The sequence below is a fragment of the Pagrus pagrus genome, assembly GCF_965226575.1.
Source record: "Pagrus pagrus genome assembly, chromosome: 18".
Classification (NCBI taxonomy): Eukaryota; Metazoa; Chordata; class Actinopteri; order Spariformes; family Sparidae; genus Pagrus; species Pagrus pagrus.
The window spans coordinates 14271368-14288221 of NC_140202.1; the positions used below are offsets into that span (position 1 = coordinate 14271368).

At 41.8% G+C, this 16854-nt stretch overlaps 1 protein-coding gene across 1 annotated transcript in view; it reads left to right on the forward strand.

The window, feature by feature from the left end:
• The first annotated feature begins 2567 nt into the window (after window positions 1-2567).
• asap2a (ArfGAP with SH3 domain, ankyrin repeat and PH domain 2a) overlaps window positions 2568-16854 on the forward strand; it is a 55290-nt gene continuing 41003 nt past the window's right edge. The window contains exon 1 of the mRNA XM_084381221.1: window positions 2568-3167. Coding sequence (XP_084237347.1) covers window positions 3042-3167 — 126 coding nt within the window. The 5' untranslated portion in view covers window positions 2568-3041. The remainder of the gene's footprint in view (window positions 3168-16854) is intronic.

Genomic DNA, 16854 nt, shown 5'->3' on the forward strand with positions numbered 1-16854 from the left:
TACCAGCAACAGTGCTGATACTGTTGAGGCTTATCACAACAGTATTAATCATTTTCCTCTTTTAACAAAAATAATTTCCCGTCAGCTGTCAAGTGTTAGTTAACATAAATCTATTGACACTATACAAAAAGTACACTTTTCACCAGACAGACAGCTACATTATGTACAATATTTAATCATCACGGCGAGGCAGCAGGTGTTTGTTGTCGAGGTCTCTGCATCAATATGTCATTTACATTAAATGCATAAATCAAGGAGATGCAGATAATGAACACTTGTTGACATTATGAAGGCGACAGCAGGAGCAAGAGAGCTACTGTAGCATGAAAAGCATTTAATGACTGCAAGCTGCTCATCTGAAGAAGAAATACTTTTTAATCCCTTAAGGGGGGAATTCAATTTTTTCCACTTTGCTGTTATTTCAACTTAAACACATTGGCCTTAAATACACACACATGCACAAATAGCACCTAGACATGCATTAATTGTTGTGGAGACAGTGAAGGGGCAGCTGCATAGCACAGCACCCCGAGCAGGCAGTGGTCCGGTGCTTTGCTCAAGGGCACCTCCATAGTGCACAGCAGTTAAAATGGCACCTCTCCAGCTATCAGTCCACACACTGTACTACCGGCTGATCCGACTGCTGCCCCAGAGCATCTGGAAAACAGATATTCAAAGGTTTGTTGGATGTCACTGCAAATGAAATGTGGCTTTTACAGTATCACTCCAATTTAGATTGGACACGTTTTATACTTGGGAATACCACTAACATTGTCCCTAAAAATTAAATATTACAATCCTAGTTCTATCTATTTATTTGTCAAGTGTACATTTTAATTTCACCATTTGTTTTTGTGGCCAATCCTTGACTGAATCCTTGAACGTTGGCTGTACAGTTACATGGTATTTTAAGCATCTGAATAAACCCCAAAATTTAATTTTACAAGAAATAAAAAGTTAATGCACTTCTATTGTTACAATTTGTTTCCACTTTGACATTTGGATACAGTTTGACCGGATTTACAGCTTATCTTCACAGCTCATCATCCTAGGCAAAGCATGTGTGTTCAGATCAAATACTATATGTGCCTTTAACACTTAACAGAAAAATAAAATGACATTCAACACTCTGGTAAGATGTTGACATTTGCACAGAAAAACACACTACACCACACATTCACCATGATTCTGCATCATTTACACACAGTTGGCTGCTTTCTGCATCTCCACCTTAAGAAAGAAACTACTAGTGGTGCTGTAATGAAAATGCTGCTTTTAAGTGCCGTTGGAAATATTTTATGACATACAGTTTACACTGCACTGGACTAATGGAGTGCCCCCCTGAGTTGAAATTTGGGAAATTTGCATGACATCTCTGGCCCTTATAGTATGGAGGATGTCTGAGTTGTTGTCCCATATGATACCACTCATATAGATTCAATATTGTTCTTATTTCCTACCAAATAGCCATTAAATCTGTCTTTGAACAAAAGATACTGTTATTTTCTTCCAGGAAATATAGGCTAACCTACTACTTCTTACAAGTTGTGTTAATGAAAGTTTCCGTACCACCACAACTGCACAAAATAGCGTACTACTTAAACTAAACACAGGCTTGAAAGTGTGTTTCTCACTGTGAATTAGGCCTAGAATCTATATTTATATGGAAAAAGAAACCAATAAGGAAGGAGGGTAGACAGGAAAAATGATCAACTTGTTTGCTTACATGCACTGCAGTAATTGAATGCTATAAAACCACAGTTTACATGCAGTTGGTTAGTTCAGTAAAACATAAATGCAACCACTAAAAAACACAACTATGAGCCATAAACATAAAGGCAATACGTAAGAATTGGCCATCTGTTGAATTCATACTCAGCAGTACAAAGAGGAAGAAACAAATCAACGGAGAGACAGCTTTCAAAAGCTACAGTTAGCTGGTTAGCTTGGTTAGCCATGCATGTAGCTGCCTGGACTGGTAGTTCAGTGCACAAATGGAGTGTTGGTGTAAGTTCAGTAGAAATCTCTGCAACACAATATGCAGACACACAACATCAAAATTGCTATTTCTTCACAATCTAATGATAATTTTGATATTTTTTGATTGTTTTCTACAACTGCATGACTTACAGAAAGGTAATGGAAACACTTCATGAGAAAGTTTCTCTTTCAATTTTGTCTGGAATGTGTTTCCTCAATTTTCAAGACTCCTGCATATGTTGAATAGTTTTGCCATTTTGTGACCAGAGCGTCTGCTCTTTTTCATGCTGTTTTAAGCTGACTGCCACACTGTTTTAATGCCGGATGAATGAAATGCACATAACATTGCACAAACTATCATTCAGCCCTTCTTAATGAGGCGTTAAATCTATTTTGCATAGCCTCACTCGCCTGGTAAAACTTTTAAGAAATGGCAATTGAGAGCGTCGCCATAGTTTACGCGGAGCACATGAAGGCAGCACGAGTTCACGCCTTTCCTGGATCCTGATTGGCTCCCAATTACCAGCTGGCGCCCCCCATTGGCTGCTGCGCATCCATTGAATCCCCTCCTCTACCTTTGTCAATTTCTTGCGCTCCCGTTGAAAACCGCCTGGTTGTTGTTCCTCGGGTTAGGAGGAAGAAGTTGTCCGCCCCGCGCAGTCTGAGCTTCGGGAACACCGAGAGAGGAGGGCAGACTCTACCGAGGAGGCAGAGAACAGAGGGCGACCTGTGAATGAAAAGAGAGTAGTGGGGGCTGCAAGCCAGGAGGGTTTAACCTAGCCCACCACCTTGTAGCGGCAGAGGCGAGCGGCAACTCCTCGAGCCAGCAGCGTGCGACACCGCTGCACTGGGTCGTGTTGGGAAACAAACAAGGGAATGACATAAACACACAGAGATGGTTCACTACCCGCAGGGACCTTCAGAGACACTACTGCTGCTACTGCTGCTGCTGCTGCTGCTGTGAACTTTTATGCCCTAAAACTACACGCGAGAAGTGGGATTACTGAGAGTGTTTCTTCTTCTTCATCTTCTTCTTCTTCTGATCAGCAAAAGGATTAATTATGCCGGACCAAATCACAGTTTCAGAGTTCGTGGCAGAGACGAATGAAGATTATAAATCGCCAACTGCCTCTAACTTCACCACCAGGATGTCCCACTGCAGGAATACAGTGACCGCTCTGGAGGAGGTGAGTGACTTTGGCCACGATTCAGAGAAACCTGTTTTCTCTCAGTCCTCCCCATTATGCTGACACAATGTGGGATCATACTTTTTTTTTAGTTTCGAAGATTCATGTCAGCTCAGAGTAGGCCAATGTGCAAAAGATGCTGCTCTGCTCTCCACCTCTACCCCATCCCTCATGCTCCATATTCCTACTCCCACCAGCTCAGCCATTGTTCATCAAGGTATTTATTACAGTCCTAGATCCATAGTGTGATCATACTGTAGTTTTTGAACGATATATCGGTTGGCCCATATTATCTGCTGATATCGGTGTTGTGTCCACATTGGCCGATATTAAAAACTCTTTTTTTAAAGATTATAATGCAGAAAAACATGCCTGGGATAACTTGTAATTATACGATTCTCAGTTAGTTCAGTAAGTTTCTCTGAACCGATGTCATTTTAAACAATAAAGTTTATTGTGAAACTGTAAAACATCCCGTCTCTGTTAAATATGTTTGTCAAATGTGTTTAAAAAACGCATTTGAGGGATCACTGCAGAAAATGTGTGCATAGCGGCCGATATATCAGTTTTTACTTCCTAATATCGGTATCAGCATCGGCCCCAAAAATCGCACATCAGTCGGGCTAGTCAAGTCAGTTGTGTTTATATGTCTCAAAATCATTTACGACAAATTTCTCTCAAACTGCTTTACAATCTGTGCAACATGCTCCTGAAACTCTCCTTTTGGATAAGGAAAACCTTCCCACTAAAGACCCCTCAAAGGAAGAAGAGCAAAAGATGCAGGATCCCCCATCCAGGATGGACAAACATGTCATAGATGTCCTTGAGTAGAGACAAACAGTAGAAGCACTAAGAAATAGACTGACAATAAAAGGTAAATAGTGAAAACACATGCAGTGGAGAGTGATCAGAGAGGAAAATCATTTACATGTGCTGTGAATGATCATTCCCACGGTGATAGAGGGAGACGTACAGCTGCATGGCACTGTATGTGCACAGAGAGCACTCTGTGTTCTTCCTTTAACTCGCAGGTCATCAGGAGGAAGGACACTTCCGCTTTGTTCCCTGACAGCCCTCCACAGCCTCCCTCCCTCCCTTGTTATAGTTTCCCTACTTTGTGTGCTGTATGGCAGAGCCTCGCCCTGCCTCATGGTAAAAATAGAATTTCCCACATGAGCAGCTCGGTGTATTATGTGTGTTAGTGTGTCTCCGCTCTGTTAGTATGAGTACGCTTGCAGATGTTAGGTGTCGTGCGAGGAAATGGATCATTTCTGCCTGATCTCACAGGGGGAAAGTTTTCAGCCAAATGGGATCGTGACAGACGATCTGGTGCCTTTGCTCACACCTTTAATTGTAAATTCAAACTGACTGCTTGAGAGACGAGATAAGAAACTGGCGTCTAATATCAGCACTCCTGCTTTTTATTTTTAACCTGTGTTTGTGTTGGATTGAGCCAGGGAGCCAGACGAACACCTGCTCTGGCTGACAGGTGCTTCACGTGGGCGTCAGACACCTTGCTACGCTCCGTTTCATTTAAACCTCTGCTGCTGCGGGTTTTAAAATAGCAATTAATCTGCTACTGGGAATGAAAACAGCCCTGCTCAGAGTGCTTTTCTGTAGAAGTCAGCAACTAAGTGTGTGGATTTTACTCTTTAAAATAGAAGCTCGGGAGTAATTGCTGGCTTGAGAATCCAATTCAGCAGCTTTCTTTATAGAGATGAGCTGAATTGCCTGCGAATTGTTGTTGCAGAGCTGCAGAGTAGCGTGTTGTTGTTACTCATTGACCTCCCCACGCTCAGGCTCGGGGAACACAAGGCCTTATTGTTGGCACAACAAGACCTCGCTCACTTTGGTCTGTTTGACCAATTAAACACTGCAATGGACGGGGAACACTTCCACTTATTGTCTGCCAGCCTGCCTGGAATCTCAAACACACGCACGCAAAACAAAAACACATTTGCATATGTACATACACATCTACAAGTAGCTCTGAAGTTTAGGAATCAATTCTCTTTTTTTATATTCTTGTGAACATTTCTTGAAAAAATAGACAAGCTGTCAAGAGGATGACTCTTTCACCCTTGGATAGGATAACACACCCGCCTACTGTGTATTCATGAAGTCAGAATGAAAATAAAAACATCAGGTTTTGCTGTTTTCAGCATTGTGCTGACTTTCAAACATTGTGCTGATACCGACCTTCTCTAGAGTAGCGGTTTGTTATATAAGCGCTCACTTCTCAGCTTCTACCCTTGAACTGACAGCTGAGGACAGTCTGATTGGAGCAGCGCTGTGGTCTGTGATGCTACAGTGGGCTGGCATATCATTTCACAAGATGTCTTGTTTTACCAGTTGGCATCTCTGAGTTTTGATAATGGGCCGTCTGTTTTGTTGCTGACTTCAGGGTTTTGATAAACATTCTCCTGTTGCCCTATTTTGTTTTCAGTGCATAAATATTCTTGATATGATAATGTTATCAACTGGAAAACACTGTTTTATAAACATTCTAATATTATGTGCATTCATATGCTTGAGAATATGCATCGTATAGCCTATTTTGGCAATCGGGATGCAAAAGTAGAGTACAACTATGCATTTTTGCAGAGTTCTCTGCTGACAACTTTGTCTGACTTATGATGGACAGCTTTTTAAAGAAAAATAATCAAAATTGATGCAGCAGAACTAGAAATATCCTCTTTTTACGTCTCAGCTCTGTGATAGCAATGGCAAGAGGTTTATTTATTTATTTATTTATTTATTTATTAGGACTGTCCTTCCTATTTTGGGGAACATGATATCTCAAGAACGCCGTGAGGGAATCGAACTGAACTGAAGGATGAACTGGCTAGATTTTGGTGGCCAAAGGTCAAGATCACTGTGACCTCATGGTGTCCTATTCTCTTGAACATGATAGCAACTTTGAAGGAATTTCTTCTAATTTGCAACTCTGGTGTGTTGCACATATCCAGTACTACTTCCCAAGACATGCAAAGCCTTACATTTGTTCACACTCTACATCACAAATACAGCTGTTTTTTTTCAACCCAAGTTTACTTTTTGTGTGGGTGTAAGTGGTTGACAAGGGAGATTAATTTGTTTGTAGACAGGAATGATTAATGTGTAAATCTGTTGTTCCAGATGGCTTATATACTACTTTCTGTTATCAACAAGAAGAGAACAGGGTTATAAACCATACATACCTGTGTACTGTGTGTCTGTTGACGGCCAGGTAGTCTTCACATCACAAATCCCTATTGCTGGCAGAAATGTCAGATCCTAAAAGCAATAAGTTTGTTTTTTGTCAGTAATATCGTAGGTATAATCGATATAAAATCTATGTACAGAATGGTTTTTCAGTTCAGTCCACAGTGCCATTTCAGTGGATTTATCAGACCATCTCACCCCAAATGTATTAAAATCGAGTGCATCCAGTGCTTTGTATTTTCAAATCTAGCTTGCCCTTGTTTAAAATAGCGGATGCACTTACAGTCTCATCTTCTTAAAATACCTTTAAAACTGACCCCTGGGTCTGATTGTTTATAGGAAGCCTTTAAACACATTAACAGGAGACTCTAGCACTCAGAGGTTTTACGGAAATGGGTGCACAAATGTTGCGTAATTACTTCTTTCTAAACTTAATTGCATCTGACACAACCTTAATTAGGCTGGTAGTTTAAACTGTGTGGCATTAAGAGGCCATCCAGAGAGCTTGTGTATGTGTGTATGTGTGTGCATGTTTTGTGTGTGTGTTGCTTAAACCACACAGCAATAAAAACCTGTTTATCCAGTAAGAGGATGCTGGGATTTGGGTCACGACCCCCCTTTGTGCTCTTGTAAAACATGGCTTTTCTTCCTCCACACTCGCGTAGACTTTCTTCTGCCAAGTCCAGACCTTTCAGAAGTAAGAGCTCCAGGATCAGGTTTTCCCCTCGAAGTTTCATTCAAAATTTTCTGAATGACAAGTAGTTATTGGAGATTTGTCTGATTGCTCTTACTTTATGAGTTGACAGATAAAAGATATTTAAAATGGCAGGATCTCCAAGGTTCAAGATTGATGTTATTGTCGTATGCAACACAAGATGGAATAATAAAAGTTTTGTTGTAATTTAGAGTCCGAAAAATGAACTTTTCATGGTAGACTGATGAGTTCAGGAGTCTCACAGCCTGAAGCTGCTCTGTAGTCTGGTGGTACGGCAGCGTAGACTTCTGTATCTTTTGCCAGGGTGGCAGCAGGGTGAACAGATTGTGGCTGGGATGGGTGTTGTTTTTCAGTATCCTTTGGACTCTAACAATATCATTGATGCTCGGTGCTGAGTCTTCCTGTCCTGGGCTGTGCTTGAACCATATGGTTGGGGTGGTTGGATGTCTCATACACAAGACTTTACCCTAGGGACTGGAAATCGAGTCCTGTGTGTTGACCGAGTTTCAAGATTAATTTGCTTCACAGACTCTTCAGAGTTTTCCCTTTTATGGTGTTGGCCATTGGTGTTTTTAAAATGCTTTTTATACATAAGTGTGACCTTGAAATGCAGAAAACACAATGCAGAACACACAAATCATTCTGCGTATTTAAAAAGCTAAAAAGGTGACATACATTTTTTTTTTATTGTCAGTTGCCTAACAACAGTGTTTTCATGAAGTAAACCACTCTAACACAGAGCCACTTGTGTTCTCAACTCTCTGTGTTTCAAACATGACCTCACAAGTCCCATTTGAAGGAAGCATCAGCCCTGAGGGCTGAGCTGACCTCTGTGTTAAGTATTGATCTTGATGAAAATGCCCCTGTGCTTTTGTCTCACCCAAGAAAACCTCACGAGGACGTCTGTCGGATGTCTGTCTGAAGTGGGAAACTGGCACACACTGTAGTCATCTTAGGTCTATTTTTACATCTGTGACTGTTTTTATGCCCCAGTTACTGAAACCTGACTGGCAGAGAGAGACTCCTGAAATGATGCAATCAATAGAGTTGTCTCCTTGAACAAATCTCAAGTGCATCCACTTCTAGCTCAGGTATGAAGACAAGTATATTTGTGTAATATAACAGTGTTGCACTCACTAAGCGGTTGTGGCAAGCATTTAAAACCTGAATAGTGTATTAATTCCCTGGCAGAGTGGATCAGTTAGAATCACTTTGGATTACATCAACAGCCCTCTTAAAGCGTGAACTGAATACAATGAGTATGCATCGGATCTGACTCATCCAGCAGACTGCAGAAGATTGCTGAGTATTAGGGCTTGTGGCTGCAAAACAGCCGTCACTACTTGACATTCAAGACAAGCTTTTGTGTTGTCACCATTGTAGCCCTTTGATCAGCCTGTCAGCTGCACATAGCTGCTCAGACAGACACATAATATCTTTCATGACAATACAGCTGCTTTGTAATTCACAGTTGCTTGACAGGTAGAGTGCTTGCTTTTAATGCGGTCTCGGACATCCCCTGTTATTATTGCATGAATACAAATATCCCAAAGTTGTTTCAGACTCTACCGGCCCATAAGCAATTTTCTATACTTGATGTCCTCAGCATGGCTCGCTCACTAGCCCTGTGCATTTAAGTAGTGTTTATTTCTACAGGGACAAGTAAATAGCATCACCAGTACCACAAACCACAGCATTCATACACACAGCTCAATAGAAAAACATACAAAATAGCACACACTGGGCAAATCTGATAAAATATTACAGCATAGGACATTTAGTTTCTTGAGACCGTGGCATTGGTGAGATCTTATTATGAACTTCCTTTGCGGTTTGTGACTAAGAAAAACGTGGCATTCTGTGCCCTGATTGAGCCCAAATAACCATCAACTAAGGTTGTACAATATTTTGTTTCAATATCAAAATCGCAATGTGTGCATGCGCAATAGTCACATTACGGGGCATTAAATTAACTTAAATGAACTTGGGTCATGCTGCAACTTTTTTGCTGCTTGATACAAAAACCAAAACTCGCAAGATTCTCATTTCCCATGACTAGTCTACCAGAGAGGTCTGTCTGATATCAAATACATTTCTTGGATTCTTGGATACATGGGAGTTTGTTGCTTGTGTACACAGCGAACCACCCATCGCAATCATTCTTCATCACTTTATCAAACAAAACAGGGCCTGTTTTGTTTCTTTGATAAAATGCACTCCCCTACAAAATCACCCTAATCATTTTATAATGATTGATGCTTTCCAAATGGAGCAATTCAAGTTATCTGGGGAAAGTCCTGTGTTTTTTATATAATGCAATATGTATTGAAGAAAACCAAAACATCACAATGTCAGTGCACCATCGTGCAGCCCTACCATCAATAAAGCTGCTGTAATCATAGCCCCTATTCTCTAGAAAGAAAATAGCTTCATGGTCTATATCCTCCCTTATATAGTGCCAGAAACCTACCCATCCACTAGGCCTCTGACTCTGTCCTATATCCTTTTGTCCAGTTTATTCATTTTTCGCCGATGAATAACGGTTATTTATAGCCAAGTCAGCTTTCCATGGGCCATTACTGGTGTTGAGGGGGAGAACTCAGTCCTAAAGGCTAGCGTCATTAGTCTTCCATCTGGCTATTATTTCATCCAACAGTGGTCCATCAAACTGGTATGCCAGCTATGCACTTGTAAGGCACACTGCCTTGTTGCTTGGTTTTGTTGAGGGATTATTAGGGAGTATATCTGGGAATGGTGATGGTATTTACAGCAGCGGCAGGCAACTGTTGGCTGTGCAGGAAACACCGGGGTTCAGTCTGCTTCTCATGGACTGTTTCTAGCTTTCATGCTCGAGTACAACGAGGTAATGGGGGTTGTAAAATGGTTTGTAGATTCTCAGTGAACTCATGAGTGTTAAAAAAGCAGTAGATAAGTGCCTGCTGTGAGTGTCTTTAGTCTCATCTCTTTATAGTGGCTCTAAGCTTAATCTCAGGCCACTGGTTGTTTGAGGTTCATGCTTTAGCCTGACATGAACCATTATCTTCTGTTAACACAAGGTGATGTTTCATTTAATTCCCAGCTGCCTCAGTGGCTATGCTGTTCTGTTTTTGCATAACTGGTTCAGTGCAGAATAAAACACTTGCTTTCTACTACTCCTTTGTGCTGAAATGTCTCATTTAAAGTACAACCGTTTATGGCTGCTGTGTTAACATCTGAAAGCAAGTGTGCTCTCGTAACTCTTCTCCATGTGTCAGTCTATCAGCTTGTGTTGATAACTGGAGTAATTCCTGCGTCAAGGAAAGGCTGGCCTTCTCCTGCCCCGATCCCCCCCCCCCCATTCCAGGCAAGGTTGTTGTGAACGGCTGTGGCCTGGCTGGGGACAACAGCTGCCCCCCTGCAACAGGTGGCCTGGAGGAAAGTTTTAACAAGGCTTCAGACAGTCGGATTATCGATGCAGGGACAAGCCACGTCTAATAGCTTTAGAGACACACAGATGGATCTATGAGCTCTTACGCACACATGGCCTAAATGAGCGGTCTGGCTCAAGTGAGCAGTCCAAACCCCCAGACACTCTGGCAAGTCTTTGGTATACCACCTAAGAAGCTTAATACTTCCTATAATTGAAATGGGATTTCTGGCAGGATCACTGCAGTCCTGTCTCCTCCCTTCACCCTCACTCTACATGCCCACCGTCCCTTGACTTTGCTTTTCTGTAGTTAATGGACCAGAGTAGGCCAAGTACATTGAAGCGAAGCCAACTACATCCATTCTTTCAAATCCTGCACGAGAACAATTGTTTTTAAATAAGAATTGTTCATGAGTTTCCGAGTGTTCCTGATGGATTTGTTTTTAAGAATGATTAAATTGGTCTTGGATAGCGGTACACCAGAACTTTATAGTCGGGTCCTGGTGCTGTTGGCATATACGCGAATGCTGTGTGCTCAGCAGGAGAATCGTTTGGGGAAAGATCCCAAACAAGGGATTTGGAAGCTCTGGCATCACATTTGTTTTGGCCATAACAGTGTTTTTCTTTGGTTTGTGTTAGACCTAGATGCGTGTATTTGTTGAGGGATTTGGGGGTCCTCCCTCAAGATGACGTTTAATGTTTTTCCGATTTAAAAAAACAAACAAAAAACAAGCAAATACACATCATTTTGGACCAGAAGAGCTTCCATATATGCATACAAAAGGTAAGAAAAGCAGATGGTAAAGAAGTAACGTTCTCCATCTTAATTTGAAATTCATTCCGCTTAAGTGGTGCCCAAAAGGGCTGCACTTAAACCCTAGATAATGGTGGGACTCTAATTCTCAGAATAAGTGGTGGATCACCCTAAGCTTGGTTAAAGCAATGCCCCTTTTCACCCTCTGTTTTGGACCTCAGTGTGTCCTATGGGATCTTTGTTTGAAATAAGAGGTGTCTCCCCAGCCTCCAGGGCCGGATAGAGGACGTCTGTGTTATCATCTGAGACAGGCTCTGTCCCGGTCCTCATTACAATGCACAAGCCCTCCCCATGGATCTGCCAGGGGCGGAGGTCACGGTCCTTTCCCAATCGATTCAAAGCCATGATCTCTCTTATCCCCTGATGGGCCTTGACTGTTAGGGTGTGATATGATTTTACTCACTTTTGTACACCGTCTATCCTCATTGAGCTTGGACAGCGGGATTTTGGGAGTGATGTGATTGGTCATTGTCTTGGTAGATTTGTTTGGATTGGAGGGTTGTTGGAGCAAAAATGATCCTGAAACTCTCCGTCCAGCATGGTGTTGGGGATTGAGGTGAAAGGGGAGACTGGCTGCTCTCCTTCCTACACGGTGGTTAGGGGGTTGGACACTAGGGGCACAGGGGGGTAAATGGGAACTTAAAGCTCTTCTCATCCATCAGAGTGTCCTGGCCCAGATTGTCTGAGACGGCTGCTGTTGACGGCTATTGTTCCCTGACAGGCCCTGCCTCTTCATTAATGAACTCCACCATTGATTTGTAGTCCTGGCCACTCGGCTCTGCTTGGGGCCAGGGTGGGATGGGAGGGGTGAATCCTCACAGTTGTGTTGTCCTGCTGTCACTTTCACTCAGGGAACAGACCCAGACTACTTCTCTGTTGGGTACAACACAAACTCTTTGGAGGGTCTCGAGAACTTTAGTCTGATTGCTTTTAACTCAGCTAGGACTAAACTAGATCAGTTGTATGATGATGCAAAAAGGCATTTTTGATTGAAGACATTTTGTTCATTTTTCATAATCTAAATGGTCTGTTAATCCCAGATGGAAGCATCTATAGAGTATCTAAGATTTGTAGCACTTGAAACGGTTTGATGTTTGAACTCATGAAGGTTTTATCTGTAGAGCATGTCGATGAAGTTCTCCTGAAGTCTTAGACCCTTGGATTTTCTCAGTTTCATTGAGCAGCTGGGTTTATGTCAAGCGAAACTCAGCAGAGTTCAAAGGACTTGTTTGAAATGAAGGTCTTTTTTAGTGCGACTGAAGTGTGCTCTCAAGCTCACAATAGCACACACACACACATAGTCTTGCTCTCTTCAGTGTTTTACTGCATCATTTTCCAGGAGAAAGCATGTCATTTTCCCTCTTTCTTTCTCAGGCATCATCACACTATATAGAGCTGTGTGGTAACCACTGGGCTCTTTGCCTCTGGCACTATACTGCTTTGACACCACGAGGGTGACGCATACAAAGAGAGACTCCAAGGTGAAGTCAGCAGAGTTTTTTCCCCTCAAAGTGCCGCCACATTTGGTCTTTATTTCTGAGCAACTGCTTCCAACTTGGATTTTTAACAGTCTCCTGCCAGTTTATAAACTTCATTAAAGACTCCCTTCTAAGTCGGGGGAGACCATTTTAACAGGTTTCAAACATGGCGCCATCAGGTCTCCACTGTGATTTTTCTACATTATGTTTGTGGGCGCCTGACATATGTTTTCATGCGCTTTCTTCTCACTTGAGCTGCGTTTTTTTAAGGATCATTGAAGAAAAGCAGGAATTGAGAACAATGACAAACAATTAAGTAAATTTGACACTAGTAGTAACAGACCCAAAAAAATCCCATTGCAAGTGAAGTATTATGACCATGAGGCAGCAGAGCTATCTGGGAAAACAATTCGGAAACAAAAGCTCTGCCCGGGTCTCTCACCTTGTAAAACGTAAAACACCCTGTACACTGGCTCGGCAGTTAACATGAAAGTTTGTTCTCTCTAACACTTGAATTATTGCTGTTGATGTTGTCATCCCAGTGTGATTTCTGGCAGCTGGCAGTCGAGGCACTGGTCCAACATTGGTCTTTGTAGTGGTCACTGAGGAGCTGTAAAGCACCAAGTGTCCCAGTGCTAAAATATCACAAGGCTTATAGGTAGATGAGATCAGTCAGGCAGGAAAACCTGGAAAGAAATGGAACCAAAAAAGTCCTATGCCACAAAGAAAGTTTATCTTTTTTTTTTTTTTTGGTTAATGACAAATCTCTGCTTTAAAAAGATGTACATTTTCATCACTCATGCAGCTTTCTCAGCTTTGTGGTGCAGTGTGTTTGTGCGTATAAATGAGCTCGTGTCAGACAGTCTTATGACATAGTAAAAAGCACCCTCCCCATCCCCCTCCCTTGCTCTCCGTCCCACACTTCCACTGAACTTGCATGCTGGAGTTTTCCACGCTTCCCCTGGGGCAGGCTGACTACACAGATCTCAGCTGTCTGAGAGAACAGAGAAACCCTGCAACCATGGACTGTTAGCGGTCGTCTCGAAGGGACCCACTTCTATCCAAACATTGACTTTACTCACTCAGCATGGAGAAAAGTTGTGAATGAAACACTTGAGAGGGTGTTTACAGATAGATTTTTTTTTACAGTTGATGTGGATATGCAGTTCTGGGTCTGTTGAATGGACCCAGACTTTATTTAAGAATTGTTTTTTTGGCGGTTTCATCCTAAGCAGACAGAAGTAACAGAAAAAGTTTGTGCTTCAGTGAAAAGCTCGACTCAAGCACAGCTTCCTCAGGGATCTACCTTCTCTTTGATGGCTGCAGGGTTGAACTGTATATTTGACATATGTTTTGAATGAGTCACAGCTTTTCTTCTGTGGATGTTGAGGAAGAAAGAAAGCGCCCTTCCTGTGTTTACCCGGACTGTAACATGTGGAGCCATAGACGGCAACTCTGTGTCTGGCCGAGAGCTGGCCAGCAGTACACATACAGCACCGGGCGACCGCTTTAACGCCACACCTGCAGAAAAGCTGACACGTCTCATTCTGTAATGTAGCGGACAAGTCTGCTTACTAATGATATGACGGTTATTTATTTTTCTGAAGGGAAATTCTCCATAGATTGCTCTCAGGTGAACTAACCGAACTGGCTTGCTGCCAGGAGAACAGAATTGTGGTATTTCATGCTGGTTTATGATGTGTCCTCCCTGTTAACACCCAACGGTGATGCTATGTGCTGCTGCTGTGTTGTAGGAGGGAGGAGGCAGAGTTATGTATGTGGGCAACCATCTTGACAGTTATAATAATGGATTGTGCCTTTATGGCTGGTGTATGCTTGAAAGTAGCTGGTTCATATGAAGTATTAAGTGCTTATAGCTCTTACGAATGGTGGGGCAAAAGGCTCAGTCATAGAGGGGGGGTTAGTGATCAATTTTGAAAATCATAATTGCCAGCACAGTCTCTCTTTAAAGGTGTATATGCTGTTTAAGTAGTTGTGTGGAAATAGAGTGTGTTTGATCGTAAGGGTTAAATTTCTGCACAGTTCCTCACCTCTGGGCATACATTATCACATTATCAATATGAATGTAGTCTCAGATGCTGTTCAGCAAATCTGACAAACACTTTATTTGAAGAATACTGACACCCCAGGGCTCAGCAGAAATTGGCAACCACTTTTAAAAGTTAGTGTTGATCCTGCGCCTTTGTAGAAAGGCACTAAACACTCGTTGCTACTCAAAATATCATGATATACTGCTGTTGGTCAGACTTTTATAACCGCTTTTACTCAGATGTCATTTGGCTTTTTGTGAAAATATCACAGTTCATCTGTAATTTTGTGGAGCGATGGAGGGATATTGTGACGGTGCCGCTGCCAGCCTCAGTTGTTTATCTGAAAATTGATCAAAGAGGAAAATAAATTACAACTGCCTCCCTTTGAGATCCAGTTTCACTTCTTCCTGCTTCTCCAAACATTGTGGACTGACCGCACACACTGTGATGAAATAAATATGATTAACGCGATGTCAAGTCTTACCCATGAGTTTCACATTAAAACCATTATTTATGGTGTGAGTGTGTATGAGTTATACATGAGCTCGCTCTTTTAACACACTCCTAGATGTTTTAGTAGTTTTCTCTGAGGGGCGAAGTTTGTTTGGGTTTGTCTTGTAACATCTGGCACTTTCATGAAACATGGATTTACAACCCACCACAGGCATCACAGATACTGTACCCACACATGCACCAAATAAATTGGATAATTACACCCCAGACTGCAGCCTGATTTCCACAGTATGTGGCAGACCGTTCCCTAACAAGGGGAGGGCTTAAAGGGTTAGACAAGTTTAGAAGACGAGTTATAAAGAGCTACCTGACAGAACCCAGATGTGTATGTGTGCGTCAGCTTTAAAGAAGTGTGTGGTGATGACAATAGCAATACTACAGACGGAAGAGGATTGCTTGGATTGTGTTTTATTATAATTGGACATGTGTGTGCTGTATGGTGATGGGGCCTCCGAGGAAAGCGGGACAGCGTCTTGCCAGGCAGACATGCTGTCATCAGCAGATATTTAAGTCGGCAGGAACAATGGGGCTGGGTCTCTGTCTTGTCTGTCAGTCACTCCAGCATGCAATCATCCAGGAATGTCTTTCTTCTTCAGACGGCAGAGTAAGAGGTGGAGAGCACTGCATTAAAACAGGCTTGTTAGCCGGACTCACTTTTCATGTAGTCAGCAGCGTCTTCCCCTCCTCCCTGTCCCCGTTTTCATGTGAACGAAGGCTTTTGTTCACAGAGGCTTACATATTAGTCTCAATTGGAGTGCTTAAAACGACCTTTTGTCTTAGAGAAAGAGCTTTTCGTTATTTTATTAAGGGAATTTAAAAATCCATTAGGCTTTATGCCATTTAATTTAATATGTGTTGCCAAAGCACGATTAAATTATGAAAGAATAAGGAGGGAAATTAACAACAAAAAAGTGTTAATGATAACATCACCTTTTTAACACTCTCTTAAACATTTTAGTATCGTCATTTAATTATGATTCATGCTGTAAAGATGCAAACCTCTCCTACGCACTCACACAAACACACTGCCTCATTCCTCTCTTTGTGATGTGCATTTTCCATTATTTTTCATAGACCAGAGCTGAATTTTACAGCTATTTTTATTGTCTATTTTGCTGCCAATTCATAAATGTATCATTACGTCTATAAAATGTTAAAGAATTGTAAAAACATACTCATCACAGTTTCCTAGAGAACGTCTTAAAATTCGTCTTTTGTCCAAACAACAGTCAAAAACCCTTCATTTACTATCATAAAAGACAAAGAAAAGCTGCAAATCTTCAGATTTAAGAAGCTGGAACCAGCATCAGACATGTTCTGGTTTAGAAATTACTAAAATGATCAATCTATTTTGAAAATAGTTGGCAGTTAATTTTCTTTGTGTCCAGCAAATACATTAATAATGAAAGTAATTGTTGGCTGTAGCTGCATGTCACTCTTTTTCCTCATCTGTCTTGTCTGAATTTTGGTAGTGTTTCACCAGAAAAGTGCACCAAAACAAATTTC